The sequence below is a fragment of the Globicephala melas genome, chromosome 16 (genome assembly GCF_963455315.2).
Source record: "Globicephala melas chromosome 16, mGloMel1.2, whole genome shotgun sequence".
Taxonomy (NCBI): domain Eukaryota; kingdom Metazoa; phylum Chordata; class Mammalia; order Artiodactyla; family Delphinidae; genus Globicephala; species Globicephala melas.
Window position 1 is genome coordinate 63439063 of NC_083329.1, and position 18802 is coordinate 63457864.

Here is an 18802-nt window from a genome sequence, read left to right on the forward strand (position 1 = left end):
AATTCTAATTCTCTACAGAGCATGGACTGCTGTCTAGTGTTTTTCTTGTTTGTATATTGATTGAATGATTGAATATATCTAAGCCTTAGAATGTTAGCATCAGAAAAACAGAGCTCTTGTCTGTCTTGCATCCCACGATATCAACCATATATGGAATAGTGAGTGCCTGCTACATGGCAGGTGCTCCATGAGTATCTGAAGAATGAAAGAATACATGAACGACATGGGAGCCATCACTTGTTCCAACACTACTGTATCTTTGAGGAATCTGGAGCCATGTGCTTGGGGTGAGGGTGAGCCCTTTGGTTAAACTTGTGACTCTAGTTAACCATAATTTTATGATTTAGGTAGGCCCCATGGAGATGGTTCTAGGATGCCCCTAAAGTGGAATTTGGGAGCACATGGCTGATTTGCCCCCTAGTCATAGGCAGAGTAATTGAGTTCAGGACTCATGAGATATGTTCTCAAGCTATTAAACCACATCATTCATGTCCTCTAGCTATTGTCTTATACATATCATCGCCTGAATTTGTGCAGAATTGGAACTTAGGAAACACGGACACCAAATGTTTCTTGGTTTTAATTTCTTAGAACCAATTTTAAATCTTCCCTCTCAGCCTCATCTCAGACTGGGTGAACAAAATACATCTACAGCTCTTTCAGGGTAGAAAAATGATTCATCTCCAGTGAAGCGTATTAATTTTTAATCAGATAAACAAACTAATTAAAGTAAAAGATTGTTCACTTCTAATTTGAAACCCAATTTGGTTTAAAAGTATTAAGACTATTTTCTACATTTTGGGTTGTTTTTTTTAAAGTTAATACTTAAAGCTTCCAACTATCTACTTATTAGTTTGAACTACATGAAATTGCCATTTTTGAGGGTTAAAAGAGGTAAAAATATCAGCAATTTCAAATTATTCAACCTAATACTATACAGCGAGTATATTTTCCATAAATACATTAACTAATCCCACAAATTTGAAATGTTTCCTAGTCTTGACAATTTAAAATCCCATAAGGAATATATTTTTTTTCCTTGTTGAATTGCATTCATGCTCCTAAATGGGTATTATTTTTCCTTTTAGCAAATTTGTTTATTTTTTGGATGTTTAGGAGTAAAACCAATGAGTCATTTTATTCTCTTACTATGTGAGGTAGGTGCTAAATAGCTGTAGTATTTTAAAAATAATAGTCAAAAGCATAATTCATATAGTTTGCAAACCTCACACACAGATCCTGGAGTTCAGGATAACCCAGGCTTTTTGTGAGGGTGGCAAGGGGTCTTAGCTTCTTATGGCTTCTCATCTTGTTTCATTTAAGTCCCCAAATTCCCAATCCATTGCATACCGCCTCTAGCCACTATTTTAGTGGAGTCCTTGCTCCAAGCTAAAGAACCTTCTCTGCAGCTTCTACTGCATGATGGGTGAGGGCTGGTAAGTTCCTGGCTAATTACATTGTCAGAGTTACTATGGGGGGGGGGGGGGAAATGAATTCCTGAAATTCTATATTGAAAGTATGATCTAATTTTTCCAAACAAGTATTACTGTACATTGTGGTAAGTTATGATTATATCTATACTTGAGGAACAAATGGGTGATACCTAAGGCTTTTGAGCACTTGCCTGAGAATACAAATACCACATTGTCTCCATGTATTCCAAACAGCTATTTTTAGGAACTTGATTTTACCAAGTTGGGACCTGATTTTATGGAATTTATAAATGTTTGAATTGATTTAACCAAAGGAACTATGGAAGCAATATGATGAAAATCCGCAGGTTTTGTTTTTCTATAAATGTACACATATCGGTTACGTATTTACTATTCTACCAGTACTACAGGTTGGGAGGTGATGAAAACAGAACACTCAATGAGTTATCTAAAATATACCATTTGTAACTATGTACTGAGGATACAGTTGTATTCTGCTGAGGCACCAAGATGAGTTAGATATCAAAAAACAAGTGAGTTGGGAGACAAGGTATCCTCCAGAAATTTCAAAGCAGGTGCTTAAGGACAGGTTAGATGATTGATATTCTTCACCTTCATCAGAGATACGAAAGAGTCAGGAGGGAGAAAATCCAGTGAGAAGACTTTGGAAAGAGCTATTAATGTCTGTGAGTGTCCCACCTCCACCTCCACCTCTACCCCCAGAGTACCTGCCTTTCACCTCCAGTTTGTTGAGAGAGATTAAATAGACCCATTTGTAGTGTTTATTGTGTTCCTCCAGTGGATTGGTATCTGACTCCTGCCTAAGAAATGTAGAGTGAGGAGCAAGGAGGGTTTTTGTTGGTGGGCAAGCTGAAGGTTGCTTTCAGTGGCCCACACTCCTGCACTGTGTCAGGTCAGAGGACTTGTGATGGTTCCTGTCATACACATATGGGCCACATATGAGACAGAGCCAGTGTGGAGTCAGCTTTTGTCCCTCTGTGGCTGGGAAAGGAAGGAGTTGGGAACAGCAGTTAGTGAAGCAGGGGAGGAGGGAGTGAAAAAGAGAGAAGCTGGCCATACTTCCTTCCTGGCTTTAGATTTCCCATTTGTAGAGGTCCCTGGGGTGTGCGGTGTGAGGTGTGGATGGGGGCGTTTGTGTGTGGGATCTTATTTTTGAATAAGGATTGGGGTGTTGGTTACCACAAGGACTGGTCATTTTGTATTACTCGATCAAGGTTGTATTTTGCAACAAAGTAAATGTAGAACCTTATATGAACTAAAATTGGTCAAAATGGTTTTGAGATTACCTCACATTTGAGATTGCCAGGGGAAGGATTAGCCCCACTAGATAAATTTAAAGGGATAAAGGGAGAAAAAAATAAAATTGCTTTTAAGATACAGTTGTTGAAGGTACCAGTTATATGGTATAATGTATAAGTTACAGCTGCACAACAAAATAAGAGTACTGTAGGTCAAGGAGTTTCCATGAGAGATTTCATAAAATATTTGGGAAGTTGAACCTCAGGAACAAGGAAACCCATGTAACTGTGTGGCAAGGGGTATGTGACCTGTTTCTAAAGCAGTGAATCCTTACCACTGAGATGTTTACAAAGATGCACACCATCCCCAGAGCAGGAATTCTTTTTTTTTTTTTTTTTGGTAGTGCTTTGCAACTAAGAGTTGGTTATTCCAAGGATAACTAATCCTCTTGTACATAAATCAAGGTTGTCATGCCAAGTTGTGACTGATGGGATTCAGATTTTGTAAGGACATTTGCAAACAAGCAGTGTGTTTAAGTTAAATTTGAATGTGCTTTCTGCACTGTTCTGCACAAAGGTTGTACTACTGATCTACTGTCAGCAGCTGTACACTTTGAATTTCCAGAACTGGATTTGGGCTGTGTTCTCCATTTTCCCTTGCCTTGTCCCCTTTGTGAGTAAAAGTAGGAGTTTCTGCATCAGCTCCTTGTAGGTGATGTCTGTGCTCAAAGGAGAGAATATTTTTCTGTGTAAATCTGGTCTGTATGGCAAGCAAGTCAAAGACATATGGCCCATCCTTTCCAGGCTTATGTTAAAGACCTTAAGTGAAAATGAATTGCATAGAATTTCAGTTGCTCTACGAAAGAAAATGAAAAGCTAAAAAAATTACATCAGAAGAGTATGCCACTTGAAAATATAATTCCTTTTTTTTTTTCTTTAAAGATAATCCTCTTAAGGCCGATAGTTTGACAACTTGAGGCATTTGGTTTCTGGGACACATCTGCAGAAGTTTTCTTCAAATTGTCAGAGTGGTGGAGAGTGCCTTCCTCCTGCTAAGAACCACAGTGTAATGACACAACCCAATCAGATACGGCATTGCCAAGGTTCCAAATTTCCAAAACGTGGGCCATGATCTGGCACTCACTGCCCTGAGCGTGCTGCTGGCTTCCTCTACTCTGGGTCTGAGTCTGGGCTTCAGGGGCAAATAATCAGATAGGATCAAACCAGCTGGAAGAGCCTGCCCAAAGGGTTCCCAACCAACTCTGGGTACAGTGTTCACTAAAAGAAGTTTTATGTGTTAGAGAAAGTATTCTCCTTTTGTTCCTGGGTGAGCCACAGTATGGACAGCAGATAAGAGATTCCTAGACTAACTTGGAGGTTAACCTACACAGAGGATGTCTTCTTTTATGATTTATCCAATACTACATGCGTCCTTCAATAGAAATAACCAGGCTTCATGGCTTACCCCCTGTCCCTGCTGCCAAATTCTTAGAATACTATAGTAGGCACTGGGGACACGGCATTCTATAAAACACACACTCTACCTTCAAGGAGCATAAAAATACTTTAAATCCAGATTTTGTCTTTAAGAATAAATAATTACTAAATGGTTCACAGATTTATTTTATACTTAAATGTTCAGTTAACACCAGAGTTTTGCTTAATTTCAGTGTGTTTTTTTGAAAAGGCTTTCATCTTTTTAGTCAGTTGATTAAAATAGATTGTTATCATAGTAGATAATGTCTATAATTAGGTATAATCAGAATCTCTATAGTTAAGTGAGGTATTTTCCATACAGATGCAACAAATCCAAAACTTTCCCCTTGGTCAAAAGTTTGGTTATCCTATCTGAAATTAATGTAAATCCCAAAGTTGTGAGTTAATTCAGCAGATATTCCCTGAGCCCCTACTCTGGGCCAGATACAGCAGGGGTGCAGCAATGAACAAGACCCCCTCCCACCCCCTGCCAATCCCGCTCCCAGGGAGCTTGTGACTGGTGCATCCTGGGTGGGCCCACAGCAGGTGACATGGGGACACTTCACTATTCCAGCACCCAGGGTCCTACAGTGCCCACAGTGAGCGACATAAGGCCAATGACTACGTTGAATTCTTATTAGAAAAGGAACAGATCGCAAGAACTGTTTGCCCTCAAGAGAGAATTTTCATAAAGAATTCATGGTCAGAGATGAAAGAGGTAAGATTTAAATAGAAGAAATGACTAAGCAGTTTAGAGAAGAAGGAGATTAGAGGAAAAAAAGGCAGAGCAAGAATTAGGTACTTATCTTTTCCCCCCTCTGTCATATAGGGTAGTATCTGGGAACCACAGGCAGTTTTAATGAAGCCTTCATTTAAAAAATGGGGGGGAGGAGCAGAATAAAGAGATGGGAAAGTTTCCAGAGAAATGAGGTCAAGGAGGAAAGTTGAAATAAGACATTAAATGTGCGTGTGTGTGCGCTTTAGACATTAACAGTCACCAACTATTTACTGGGAGCAGAACGTCATACTAAGTCATGTATGCATTAAAATCGTTGGTTGTGAAGGTTCCATCACATTTTGTGTGATCCTGGGTTCCTCTGACCTCTCAGACTCACCTTGCTAACCTAAACCAAGTGATGTCCAGTGAAGATCCACTGGTGGTGAATGATACCCTTCAAGATAAGAAATGATGCAGCCTAAAATCTATAAATCTTTATCGGTTTAGAAAGCTAAACAGTTTAATAAATATGAACATCTGAAAGGATGACACCTTTGTATCACACAAAGTCCTAAGAGTCAACCAGCAAATGCTAGTTGCTAATTGAAGATGTTATATAAAATGAGCTTGAGGATAAATGCTGAAGTATTACAGCAGAAAAATACAAGGTGGCAGATACATCAAAGAAACCCTATTTCTAAAGCATTAATTTAGAAGTTGGAGTTCTGGGGAGGACATTTTTTATAGTCAATAATATTAATTGTTCAAGGACCTTTGGTTTACGTTCATGCTCAACGTAACATGTAAATGCTTTAGAACGTTTACTATTCTTCATCTGCTTAGGAATAACATAGGGCAAGAGAGTCCAGCTTTCTGGACCTAAAAGTGGTCAAAGCAAGATAAAACAAAACAAATGCATACTCTTCAGAAGGAATCATTTGCTTCCCCCTCGTATGTGCAGGCTAATATGGGAGTAAGAAAACAGATCACTTTGACCCCTGTGTCCCCAAAATGCAGGTGGAGGTGGCTGTCAATACCCATGTTTCTTTATGATTGTTCTCCACTTTTTCTCAGCAAATTTTCTTCTTCTTAACTTCCTCAGTGGGCCACAATACATTTAGACAGTGCTTCATGACTTTTTCACTGTCATTTCCCAAGGCAGCAATGGACAAAGCAATATTATAATATGGTCATCATTTATTCCTCAAAACTTTCTCAGAATCAACATCTACCAACCTAATGCAAGCATTCCATCTCAGACAGCTTCTTAGTTTCCTGAGTTGCATTTATGCAGCTTGGCTTTCATGATCCCTGGCCTAGAATGCTGTGTAAGATCAATTCTGTAATTAATATACCATAATAACGCTCAGAAGAACACGGATGTGTCACAGATATTTGGTATATAGTTTTCACTGAAATATGGAGAGCATTGAGATGCTTTTTGAGACTCCAAGTTCCTGCTGTGAGCCCTGAAGATAATTCATGATGGAGGTTTAATAAGGAGTCCTGCTGGGTTTATGGCACTCCACTCATGGAAGTTCATGTTTATATGTACTCACATTTCAGGTAATTAAGAGAAAAACCCTACTTTCCTCTGAGTGGGGGCAATGGATTAACATGGATCTACCTACAGAGTAACCATAAAAGTAAAACCAAACAGCCTGTGTGCTGACCTGGTATCATTTTTACAGGGTTCTAATTGCTCCCTGTCTGAGTTGTTAAAGACATAGGCTGAACACAGCTCTGATTTCAATGACACTTAGAAGGATTAACAAGCACCACTGTGATGACAGTATTATAGGAAAACAAATCTGTGCTAGACAGAGCAACGTTTATGGGGCTTGGAGGTATTTGTCGTAAAACTGCAAAAAGGCTGCAGAGTTTCAGGGAAAATGTGAAAGTGTCCTGGAGACCAGGGCTCTGGTTCTCATTCTACCACTGACAGTTTGACAACTGTGCTTCAGTTTCTCTGTCTAGAAGATGGAAGAGAAGAATAGTTACGTTGGTGTTTGCCTCCCAGAAATATATGTAATTTGACGAGATAATACATGAAAAGTGTACTCAATTATGGCAAGCTTAAATATCCTGCTTCAAGTCAATAATTTAAAGTCAATTTTAAAAAGCATTTTAAGCTATTTTAAGCATTATTATTTTAAGCATTTTAAGCATTACTTTCAAGAGAATCCACTCAGTAAAAATTGTCCAACATATAACACAATAGTAAAATACTGTATATCAATGGCTCCACTGGAAGTAAGAGATAGAAACATGAAGGAAAACAGCATATGGTCAGGGGAGTCTGGAGCCTTGTTTCCAGGGGTCACTTATGTCACAAATTCCACAATATTTGGTATATAGTTTTCACTGAAATTTTATGTTATACTTAAAATAGATTTTATCAGTTCCCACCTGGGGAAATAAACCAAGAGCTAGATTATTAAAATGTAAATCTGCATTTAAAAAATAACCACCTTACAAAAAGCAAAAATAAATGGCTCCAATAAAATACTTAGTCTTTCTTTTATGTGATGCTTACAGATGACTTTCCTTTTTCTCCTTCCGCGTAAACACTTACTAGAAAGCAGGGAGTTGTACAGGTTGAAACACAGGATATTGGCTAATGGCTATTTCACGGGCTTCAACCTAATGTAAAGATTGAGAGGAACTGGTGAGCAAACCCCCAAGCACATTAGATTGAAGCAGCCAGATAAAGGATGGCTTGGAACCCCAGAGTTCCTTAAAGTCTAGGTCATCTCAAGGCTCAGATATTGAAATGTCTCAAAGATGTGACAGTGTTTGCCAATACTGAGCTGAGGATTGTTGGAATGGAAAACAGACTATCTAGTCTCTCTCCTTAACATACACTATTCTAAGTAAACGCACGTAGACAAGTAAACTGAATTAACTACCGGGCTAAATCAAGACCTGTGGATCCATGTGGACGAGTTTCCTGCGTGAACCATGGACAGTCTGTGCTTTGCCTTCCAAAACTGCAGTGTCAGCTTCACCAAGGTCAGGTGACCTGAGCATCCAAGGACTGAATTAAGCAAACTTAACATTCCTTACAAAGAAATTCCAGTAAACCGTCTGAACCCAACAATCTTACCTGCTGGTTTGGTCTGACATCACTGAAATTCATTTTTTTCCCCAAGTCTAGAATCACTGCATTCTTAGTTTCACGAATGTAATCATCATTCACTGGTTGGGAAGACTTTATATGTTTCTTCATTAGTCCCTGGGATGGCCTGTAAAATAAATTCACACCTAAATCACTCATGAAAAGCACTGGCCAGGGTACAGAGGCCTAGAAACCAGAGTGGTTGGCATGGCAACCAGAGCCAGGAGCCATCAGGCACTTACGGAGTGCATCTTGCGAGCAAACCTTGAGCACTGCCCAGAAAATCTGTGTGTCAAGGTGTTTTCAGTATTTAAATTATAAAAACATTATTTAAAGTAATCATGTCCTTTTGTCCTAAGGTGTTCAATATCCATTTTGTGTCGAAGAGATTGGATTATGTAGGAATTCACTGAATGAAAGTCCTGTCCCAGACCAAGCTACTCTTATATGGGTCCATTCTTAAATGACATCTTTTACATCAAGAAACCTCAATGACACTTACACGGATGGTGCGCTTCTAGGCAGCCCCATGGCATTGGTGGGTGGGATGGCAGGGAGAGAAGGCAGGACGGAGCTGAGGAAAGCCACTGGGTTCTGAATCCGGCTGGTGGGAGAGACAGGAGTTGGGGACACGCAGTGGGGCTGAAACTGGTTTCCGCTGGCCATGGAAAATGTGAGTGGCAGTTGTGCTGGCTCTGTCGGACCTGGAGGAGGTGGCTCGTTTTGGACCGAAACCCCTCCGAGAGATTTGGTTTGCGCCGAGGGCTGAGGAATTAAGAGGCTTTCTTTGCTCACTGTCCTCTGCATGGCTTGAGGAGTGCTGATCAGGGTGAACACTGGAGAGCTGGAAGGGGACACGGTGGCTGCAGTCGTGCTTGTGGAGGGGAAGAAGTGCTTTGGCCGGGCCAAGCTGAATGTCTGTGATGAAGGGGCCTTCACCTGCTTGCCGGACATTGTCACCGCTGGGGCAGCAGTGGAGGTCGAAACACTCATGTTGAAAGGAAACTCCTTAGGAGATGAAGGAGATGGGTTTTGCAACTGCTGTTGTTCCAGTAAGACTTGGTTGTGAAGCTGTTGTAGCTGGCTGGAATCTCTGCACGCAAAACAAGAGTGGGGAGAGAGAAGAGAAATCCGTCACCATCGCCTCAGCCTGTATAGACAGGCTGTTGGCTGTTTGATGCCGATTAAGAACACACAACCAGTGTTGCCAGAAACCAGCCGATCAGATTCGGGCACGTGGGATCTAGTTCCCTGGCCAGGGATCAAACCCGTGCCCCCTGCATTGGAAGGGCGAGTCTTAACCACTGGACCGCCAAGGAAGTCCCTGTCTCTCCTTCTTTCTAAATCTGTTTGATTGCCAGGAAGAAGGGAAAGGCCACCATGATGCACAACTCCAAGAGGCGTCATTCACGTTGTGTTCTTTGTGTTGTGACCCTGGAGTTGGGCAACACAGCAGCCCCATTTTAGAATGTTATAAATTAGAAAGAAGAAATAGAAAAATGGTCCTCTTGTTGGAAGTGCTCAAAGTTCTGAGATGAGCAGATAGTATCTCTGTTTCGGGACAGAAGGCACTGAGCTACATACTGGTGTGAGTTACTAAGGGGGGCTGAGTTCCCTGAGAATGTGCTATATTCTTCACTGTGCCTCATTTTAGAGCAAACTTTAACAAAGCAACTGGATGTGTCTTGGCGTTTCTCATCCTCTTCTGACAACAAAGCTTTATAGAGAAGGTGACCATATGTCTCGATTCATTCTAGACAGTCCTGCTTTATGACTGTTTTCCTGGCATGATTATTAATTGTGCTCTTTCACTCTCAAAAATATCATGGTTTGAACGATGGATTATATGGTCACCGTAATTATGAACATTACTTAGACTTTTCTTGTGCCTAAAGAAAAAAAAAAGATCAAGCTGGGAGCGCTTTCTCCATTTATAGGAACCTGACTCACAGAAGCATTATATGAGTTGCCTTAAGTCCCACAGTCTATTTACTTCCTCTTAACAAAACAGTTAATTAATTTTTTAAAAAAAGAAAATGGAAAACGAAAGTGTCTAAAAGTCATATATGCATAAAGTTGTCAGGGCTGTCAAACTTTGCTGTTTAGGAGAATCTGTTCTTGAATAAACAACCATAGGAACAGCCACAAGTGAGACCACAGTGCTTCAAGCCCACCGTGGTTTTATGTTCTTTGAAAATATGTTTTGGAACATAGAAGGTGATCTGCTGAACATGAGATCTATTAAAAATGAAAGGTTTTATGTTTTCATACCATCGGGAAAGTCAACACCAGCAGCAATAAAGTTGAGGCAGAAAGTTCTCCAAACTTTGATTTAAAAAAAATTTTGTTTTTAATTGAAGTATAGTTGGTTTACAGTGTTGTGCCAGCTCTGCTGTACAGCAGTGACTCAGTTATACACATAGAGACATTCTTTTTTTTAAATATTCTTTTCCATTATGGTTTATCACAGGATATTGAATATAGTCATGATTTTTAAAAAAAATTCTTGGAGTTTAAGATCTTTTCTCTTGCCTTCATTAACATTTCTGATACACAGTATACGGAAAAGTAACTTCACAAAGTAGAGACCTATCTCCACTTTCATGACTGCTGTCAAATGCTACATACTCTTTTTTCAACTATGAAAATTCTTGTCCTCTGTTCAACTGTGAAAACTAAGAATTTAGAAGTATAGCCACTTGGCACAGTAACTTTCTTCCTCCCTTTTAGAAGTAAGTATTTAAGCTGAGAGAATAAAGTAACATAATTAAAATTAATTAAATCTTTTCATTCCATCATAGATGAAAGATTCAGCAATCAACAGAAGCAGAAATATCTGTTAGATTATCCTTAGAAAAATATATACAATAACGTTGTTTCTGCTGGTGTTAACTTTCCCAATGGCACGAAAATATAAAACCTTTAAATTTTTAATGGATCTCATATTTGGCAGGTCCCATTCTGTGATTATTGTAGCGTAAAGAAAATGCCATGTGGTTTTTAGGACATGTTTGTATTGTAGTCTGAGTAACTTTTAATTTGATGGTATTGCAGAAATGTTTTATTGTGGTTATGGAAGTAGAAAAAGTAGTATATGAAAACTAAGTAATCTTAGAAAGATAAGGATGAAAAAAAGGGGCCAGGAAGTCGTTTGGTATTGATTGATTCTTATTTTCCTTTAGCTCCCATTGAATGAAAGCTAAGAACCAGCTTTTAATTTTAAGTAAGACTTTAAACAGCATGTTAGCCCTTATCATTTAATGCAGTATATCGGATCGTAGAGGGTCACAAACTTTAAACATAATGATATATGAGATACAGCATCGAATAATTTTGATTATCTAAGATTCTGGAAGAATTCATTTGAGAATAATGTCTTCTTTTGTTTGACAGGGTTTTTTCCCCCAAATTTTATTAAACTGTCTTGTTTCAGAAGGGATTTAAAACAGCTGTTTCAATTTGCTTATTCATGACATAAGGGCAAGGTGTCAATTCCAGTATTCAACAAACTTTTATTTATTTATTTTTTTAATTTATTTATTTTTTTTTTGCGGTACGCGGGCCTCTCACTGTTGTGGCCTCTCCCACTGCGGAGCACAGGCTCCGGACGCGCAGGCTCAGCGGCCATGGCTCATGGGCGCAGCCGCTCCATGGCATGTGGGATCCTCCCGGACCGGGGCACGAACCTGCGTCCCCTGCATCGGCAGGCGGACTCCCAACCACTGCGCCACCAGGGAAGCCCCAACAAACTTTTATTGAATCTTCTGTATGTTTACTTTGCTAGGTACTGTAGGAGATACAGATATGCCTGGGATAGTATGAGCTATTCAGGGCTCAAAAATCTTACTATACATATATGTAATACAAATACCCAGTGGTTATTTACAGGTAACATATGGAACTTACTATTTAATAATGAAGGTACAAAGTGCAATGAAAGAATAAAGGAAGGAAAGGTTAATTACAAAACCCTGAGCAACCTCTCTAATTCAAAATAACAGCCTATCATAAATTGCTATAAGCTCAGCTGCTCATTTCTTGTTGCTATGAGGATTTCTGAAACAGGTTTGTATCCAGTTTTCTTTCTGTAGATTATCAACTCTCCTGGGTTCCCTGAAAATATCTTTTCTTTTGCCACAACTTAGCTCAAGCATGCTGCTCAAGAATATGCCCTCTGCAGACAGATAGACTTAGGTCCTAATCGTGGCTCTGCCACTGATTATATGTGTGGTTTGGGGAGGTTTCTAGATTTTTCTGACCCTGATTACTTCATAAGTAAGATAGGAGTAAGTAATATCTCTTCATGTTGTTGTGAGAATTGATAGATAAATCACCTAAATCAGATAAGTGATCAATAAATGGTGGCTATTATATTTTTCAGTTTCTGAACTACAAATATCAATTTCAAGATTTGTAAGAAAATTAGAGTTTCAGAATTATAAGCATGTTTCTTGATGTGGTTTCTGGAATACAAAAGAATTTCTTAGGGATTTTTTTTTTTAATTAACATCTTTATTGGAGTATAATTGCTTTACAATGGTGTGTTAGTTTCTGCTTTATAACAAAGTGAATCAGCTATACATATACATATATCCCCATATCTCTTCCCTCTTGCGTCTCCCTCCCTCCCACCCTCCCTATCCCACCCCTCTAGGTGGTCACAAAGCACCAAGCTGATCTCCCTGTGCTATGCGGCTGCTTCCCACTAGCTATCTATTTTACGTTTGGTAGCGTATATATGTCCATGCCACTCTCTCACTTCACCCCAGCTTACCTTTCCCCCTCCCCGTGTCCTCAAGTCCATTTCTTAGGGATTTTAAATGGTTGAGATAAAATGTCAAGGCTTAATGACAAACACAACAGAACAACTTGGGCTACTGTATCAAATACTTTTGAAGGCAATTTTGGCAACAACAACTTGGGGCACTGTGTGCTGGAGCCAGCTCTCTATGGCTCTGGAGGGCAGGTTGTATACACCTCATCCCAGTTCCCAGTTTAATGACTTTTCTTTAGTAGCTTGAAATCAGCCGTGGTGGGAGGAAACTGGCAAATGCTACAAATCAGGGCTTCCCCACCTCTGCTGGTAGTTAAAACATTTGCTAGCACATTGCTGATTAGGATAACTAATTCTGGGTAAATATGTCTCTGCAGTCAGCTTTTAGCTGTGGTTTTGGCAGTGGTAACTACGCTGGTTGTGCATTAGATCACCCAGAGAGCATAAAAGACAAACCTTACTGATTTAGGCACCACTGGCCAGAGAGTCAGTTGGCCTGGGAAAGGATCCAGGCATAGTTATTATAATCTTTTTAAATGTGGGTCAGTTCTTAAACTTTAGTGAACCTCAGAACCCTCTGGAGGGCTTGTTAAAACATAGATTTCCAGGCCGCACCTCCAGAGTTTCTGATTCAGTAGGTCTTGAGTGGAGCACGAGAATCTGTGATTCTATCAAGTTCCCAGGTGATGCCAGTGCTTTGAATAGCAAGGCTCTGGGTGATTCTTGTCTGCATCCAGGACTGAGAACCACTGCTCTAAAGAAACACTTGCCCCAAAGTATAGGCTTACCCAGTACATTCTGATTTTAGTCTGACATTTTACTCACTTTAAATGTTAATTCTTCTATTTTTTTCCTGGCTGTGGAGGGGTGTGTGTAGGGGGCTGGGTGGGGTGATAAAGGGTTGTAACTCTGGTTCTCCAACTTTACACCCGTACTTTCCAACCTGGCTGTACATTAAAATAATCTGTGGAGAGATTCTCATTCAACTGGGATGGAAGGCATAAATATTTTTCAAAAGCTCCACATTTCATTCTAGAGTGTAGCCAGGATGAAGAGTCACTTCTCTAAATAGCTTAATATTCAAGCTGAAAATGTCAGTCTGAATTATCTAGGCTTTGATGATACAGTGTTGAAAAATGACAGCTTCCCTCTCTGTTGCAGTTTTAAGATCTATAAGAATTCTATTTTTTGTATGAATGGCAAATTGAAGGAACAAGCAGAAAATTGTATCCTCAAGATTATTGAGTCAATATATTTTAACATAAAACCTGAAAGGTTAAAACCAGTAAGAAAACTTTGTAGGCTTGTGGATTCACAAAGGGTGTGTGTGTGTGTGAGAGAGAGAGAGAGAGAGAGAGAGGTGAGCATGCACATGCATATTCATACCTCTACTAATACAAACCTACATTCACACAATTAGGTGAAAATTTAAGGAAGACAAAAAATATTAAAGAATTATATACTGCTGAGGACTGGATTATTAGAGGGTGTCATTTAGTAGAAAGAATTTTTATATTCATTGAAAGTTTCATGTGGTAGATACTGCTGGCTGACTACTTAATTCTCCCCTTTGTAAAGGAACTTGATTTTACTCATGGAAGCAACATGTGCAGCTAAAGACCACACTTCCCAGCTTCCTTTGTACTTAATATACCATGTGACTAAGTTCTGGCCAATGAGATATAAGCAGGTGATTTTGGGTAAGTCCTAAGAAGGCTCCTTTAAAGGAGAGTAATTGGACTTCTACCACTGTGCCTTTTCTGCTGCTTGGAATACAGACAGGATGACTAGACCACCATCAGCCATCTTGGAGGGCACTTGGAGAAGAAGCCAGGGCTAAAGATGGCAGAGCAGGAGACTGGGTTCTTAGTGACTACGGAGCCATCATAACAGCCTGAGACTGCCCATCTAATTCCTTTATTTGAGAGAAAACTAAACCCTCATATGTTTAACTCACCATTAGTTTGGGCTTTCCGCAACGTGAAGCTAAACCTCATCCTAACTGACATACCTAATAGCCCCCAAACAGTCCCTGGGTAAGAGGAGGCCCTACAAAGGAGGCAATTGATTGTTTGGGGTTACCTGTTCTCACAACTCCCTTCTCTGCGAACTGCCTTCACACACAGTTCTGATTTGATCCATTTGACTCTTCTTCCCTCCAAATGTAAATGCTCTGCCCCTGACGAGGCTGGGCTGATCGGTATTTGGAATTGAGCTGCTGAGCACGATTTAGTTAGCAGTGGAACTTGACACAAATCGTGACAAGACATGCCATCATGGGCCAGATATGAATTGATGAGTCTTCCAAGAGAGAAGAGTAGAGTGGATATGCAAAGAGGAAACAAGGAGGTGCTCAAGACGGAGTGTGAGCAGGGGACAGAGGCTGGACTGACCATGTATGTGATCCTAGCTCTTAACTCCCTGCTTCTCCTTCTCTGTGCAGGACCTGGCTGTGTTTGGTTGCCCATTGCTGCTTATATCCCTACAATAACCTCTTCCCTTCTTCTTACTTTAAGTAGATTCCTATTTCCTGTAACTGGCAGAACTTTGAGGGGACAGAGATATTTCTGGATGTGACCCGCATGTTTTGTAACAATTAATTTTATGCCCAGAATTTCACCTTGTGTGTTAGTGAGAAAAATATAAAACTAAGCAACATGAACTGCTTCCAATGAATGTCAGCACTGAGAAACACATGATAGGAGTGCTATTACTGTAGATTTTATTGTTGATATTTAAAGGTTTATGTAGGTATAAATGTAATTTTTATCACTTTGTGGATCAAACAGAACATAATAGTAGTATCCTATGGATGCACATTAAATATTGCAACATGACTCTGATGGGTGCTCTCTGGAGAGTTTGGGTGAAACTGCATCAGACTCCTGAGGTGACTCTGGTTGGTGGTCACCATGCCACCCTTAGCGGATGCTTCACTTCCTTTGTAATTTCAACCCATTACATTTATATGAAGCCTGTGGTTACTACAGCATATCTAGCCATATCAAGGAACTAACTAAAAAATACTAGGTATCTTTTCTATAATGACTACAAAAACTTAAAGCAGAAATGGGGAATAGAAAGATGAAATTTCACACCGTAAAGATTATTAGACATGAGAAAGGGCTTTATAAGAAGAGTGTAGAAGTGCTTCACCTGGAGCCCTCTAATGTTAGACAAACATCTTTTTGAGCTAGTTTAGGAGTAACATTTCTTGGAGGTAGAATATGAATAGTAAGGATGAAAGTGATAGTACACTTACACTGATGTAAGGATTATGATTTGCAAAGCATTTAATGTGTGTTTTCTCATTTCATCATTTCCCTTTTTAGCTCCATCATTTTTAAGAAGGGCAGAGTCAGAGAAGGTCACAGGCACTCTTGGTTATCCATTCTAATTTTTACTTACAGTTTGGGTTTGGCCAGAACCGGAGGGGGCTCTTTGACGGGCGAGGAAGGCTCAGGGATTTTTGCTGACTGTCCATTGAATCTCTCCTGGAAGGAATCAGGCCTGGTCTGGTTGGTGGTCACCATGCCACCCTCAGAGGATGCTTCACTTCCTTTGTCATCTTCAGGCAGGTTGAAGTGGACACGGAGCCCGATCCTTGAGCTGGACCGGGGCTCGTTGTGATTCACCAGAACGCCTTCCAGTTTGGGTTTAGGGAGTTGTTCCACAGAAGGAGGCTCTGGGTTGGGTGGGGATGACTGTTGCTCAATAACAGCCAGGTTGGTGGTAGAGTTGACTGAGTGAAGAGACCCATTGTTTCTGGGGTCTTCATTTCCTGAAAGGATGATAACAAGACCTGAGATGTTAGCCTTACTCAACAAGACTGAGATAGGATTATAACCCTGAGACAGGGCATGTATCCAACCCAGGCAAAATGTGCTAATGGAAATGCTTGTCAAAAACAGAAAACACAATCTGGGACATTAAAGAATGGTAAGGATACAGGAAAAACAAAAACAAAACTAAAAAAATCTAAGTACCATTTTGGAAAGAATTTTGGAAGTTTAGGTAAGATCAAGGAGATGTTTTCTTAGGGAGTATAATAAATAACAGCAGGATAACTGGGGTGGTGGTGATAAATGCAATGAGAAATTGAAAACTGGATTCTGTTCAAGGACACTTTCCTCAGTAATTCAAAAAATTTTAGGAGAGCCAAGCTAGCTTCATATGAAAAGCAGTAAGAGAGGGTAATATACATTGTCCGTACTCATAATCAAAGTCATAGACTAAACTCTTCTGGCATTGAAAGAGCCCTTACCTCTTACATCTAGCTGTGCAATGCTTGACACTGTGCCGTATTTATTGCTTGCAGTACAGGTGAAGCACCCAGAGTCTTCTGCAAATACCTCAGCAATGACCAAAGTACAGATCTCCTCTAAAGCCAATAAAGCAGAATGGTTACTTATTTATGGCAATGGAATTATGGAATTTTCTGATATTAGATGGTGATTCTATAAAAGTCAATAGAAGAAGCCGATTATATTAATTGTTTGAAAACACTTAGTCCAATTATTTGATTGAATTGACTGATTAGCATAGTAAATGAGCCAAAGGAAGTAAAATGAATAACTCCATGCAGACAATCAACAAGAGGATTTAATGATAATATAATGTATATTATGGATTTGCAGATTATCTGTTTTTATGTCATCAGTCCAGATGTCAAAAATAGGACCAAGAGGGCTTCCCTGGTGGCGCAGTGGTTGAGAGTCCGCCTGCTGATGCAGGGGACACGGGTTCGTGCCCCGGTCCAGGAAGATCCCACATGCCGTGGAGCGTCTGGGCCCGTGAGCCATGGCCACTGAGCCTGCGCGTCCGGAGCCTGTGCTCCGCAACGGGAGAGGCCACAACAGTGAGAGGCCCGCGTACCAAAGAAAAAAAAAAAAAAAAAGGACCAAGAAACAATGAGCTTAAAAATCACAAAAACAAATTAGGATTTAAAGCAAAAATAGGTCTGTGTGAAATACCACTCTATTCTTTTTTTTTTTTTTTTGCAGTACGCGGGCCTCTCACTGTTGTGGCTTCTCTTGTTGGCGGAGCGGACGCGCAGGCTCAGCGACCACGGCTCATGGGCCCAGCCGCTCCGCGGCATGTGGGATTTTCCCGGACCGGGGCACGAACCCGTGTCTCTTACCTCGGCAGGCGGACTCTCAACAACTGCGCCACGAGGGAAGCCCTACCATTCTATTCTTGCTAAGGTGGTAGCATGTGACACACAATTCTGGTCAATAAGATATTAGGGAAAATCTCCTGGGAGTTTCTGGGTAAGTTTTTCTTGCCTTTTAAAAGGGGCAAAAGAGAGCGTTTTTCCCAATTTTTGCTTTTGGATGTTGTCATCTGCATGTAATACCTAGAACTGTGGCAGCCGTCTTGGGTATATGAGTAGAACCAGTCTAAGAGGAAACTCTGAAGATGACAGAACGGGGAGAAAAAAATAAAAAGCTTGGCCCCTGATGATCTCTGAGATGCTAAATTAACCAATCTCAAGACTACCATTTCTTAGGGCATCATGCTATGTAACAAGATACATTTTTCACGTTGATTAAGCCATTTTTGGTTAGGTCTTGTTTACGTGCTGCCCAAAGAATCCTAAATGATGGAGAGGCAAAGTCTGGTTTTGGTACCTCTATGTCCTTTCTGTGAGTCTTATGCTTCCTTCTCTCTGTTCCCTTCCCAAACATTTGCACTCTCATCTTTCAGCAACCTGCATTCGGAAAATGATCTGATAAATTCATTCATACTACACTATACCTGCCTGATAAGATATAGTATTCTGTCTCCAAAGGGTATTTGCTTTATCCAAGGTGGAAAGAAGAACTCTCTGAACATGAAATTTTAGATCATGGAGCTGGGGCTTGTTTTGAGCAGGGACCCCTTTTGGGTGACTCTGAAACTATTTTCTGTATGAGACTGCCTAGTGAAAAAGCTTGCTTTGGTTGAAAGTATCAAAAGCCTGAAATATTTTCAAAGGGAAAAATGCTTCTCCACTACAAGCAATGCTAGAGCCAGAGCACTCTG

At 40.3% G+C, this 18802-nt stretch overlaps 1 protein-coding gene across 2 annotated transcripts in view; it reads right to left on the bottom strand.

Annotated features, from left to right (window-relative positions):
* MYPN (myopalladin) overlaps nt 1-18802 on the bottom strand; it is a 75030-nt gene that overhangs the window by 15828 nt on the left and 40400 nt on the right. For both annotated transcript variants that reach the window (XM_060286128.1, XM_030862366.2), the window contains 4 exons: nt 17043-17159; nt 16187-16559; nt 8507-9097; nt 7993-8131 (listed from right to left, as the gene is read on the bottom strand). In XM_060286128.1, coding sequence (XP_060142111.1) covers nt 7993-8131; nt 8507-9097; nt 16187-16559; nt 17043-17159 — 1220 coding nt within the window. The remainder of the gene's footprint in view (nt 1-7992; nt 8132-8506; nt 9098-16186; nt 16560-17042; nt 17160-18802) is intronic.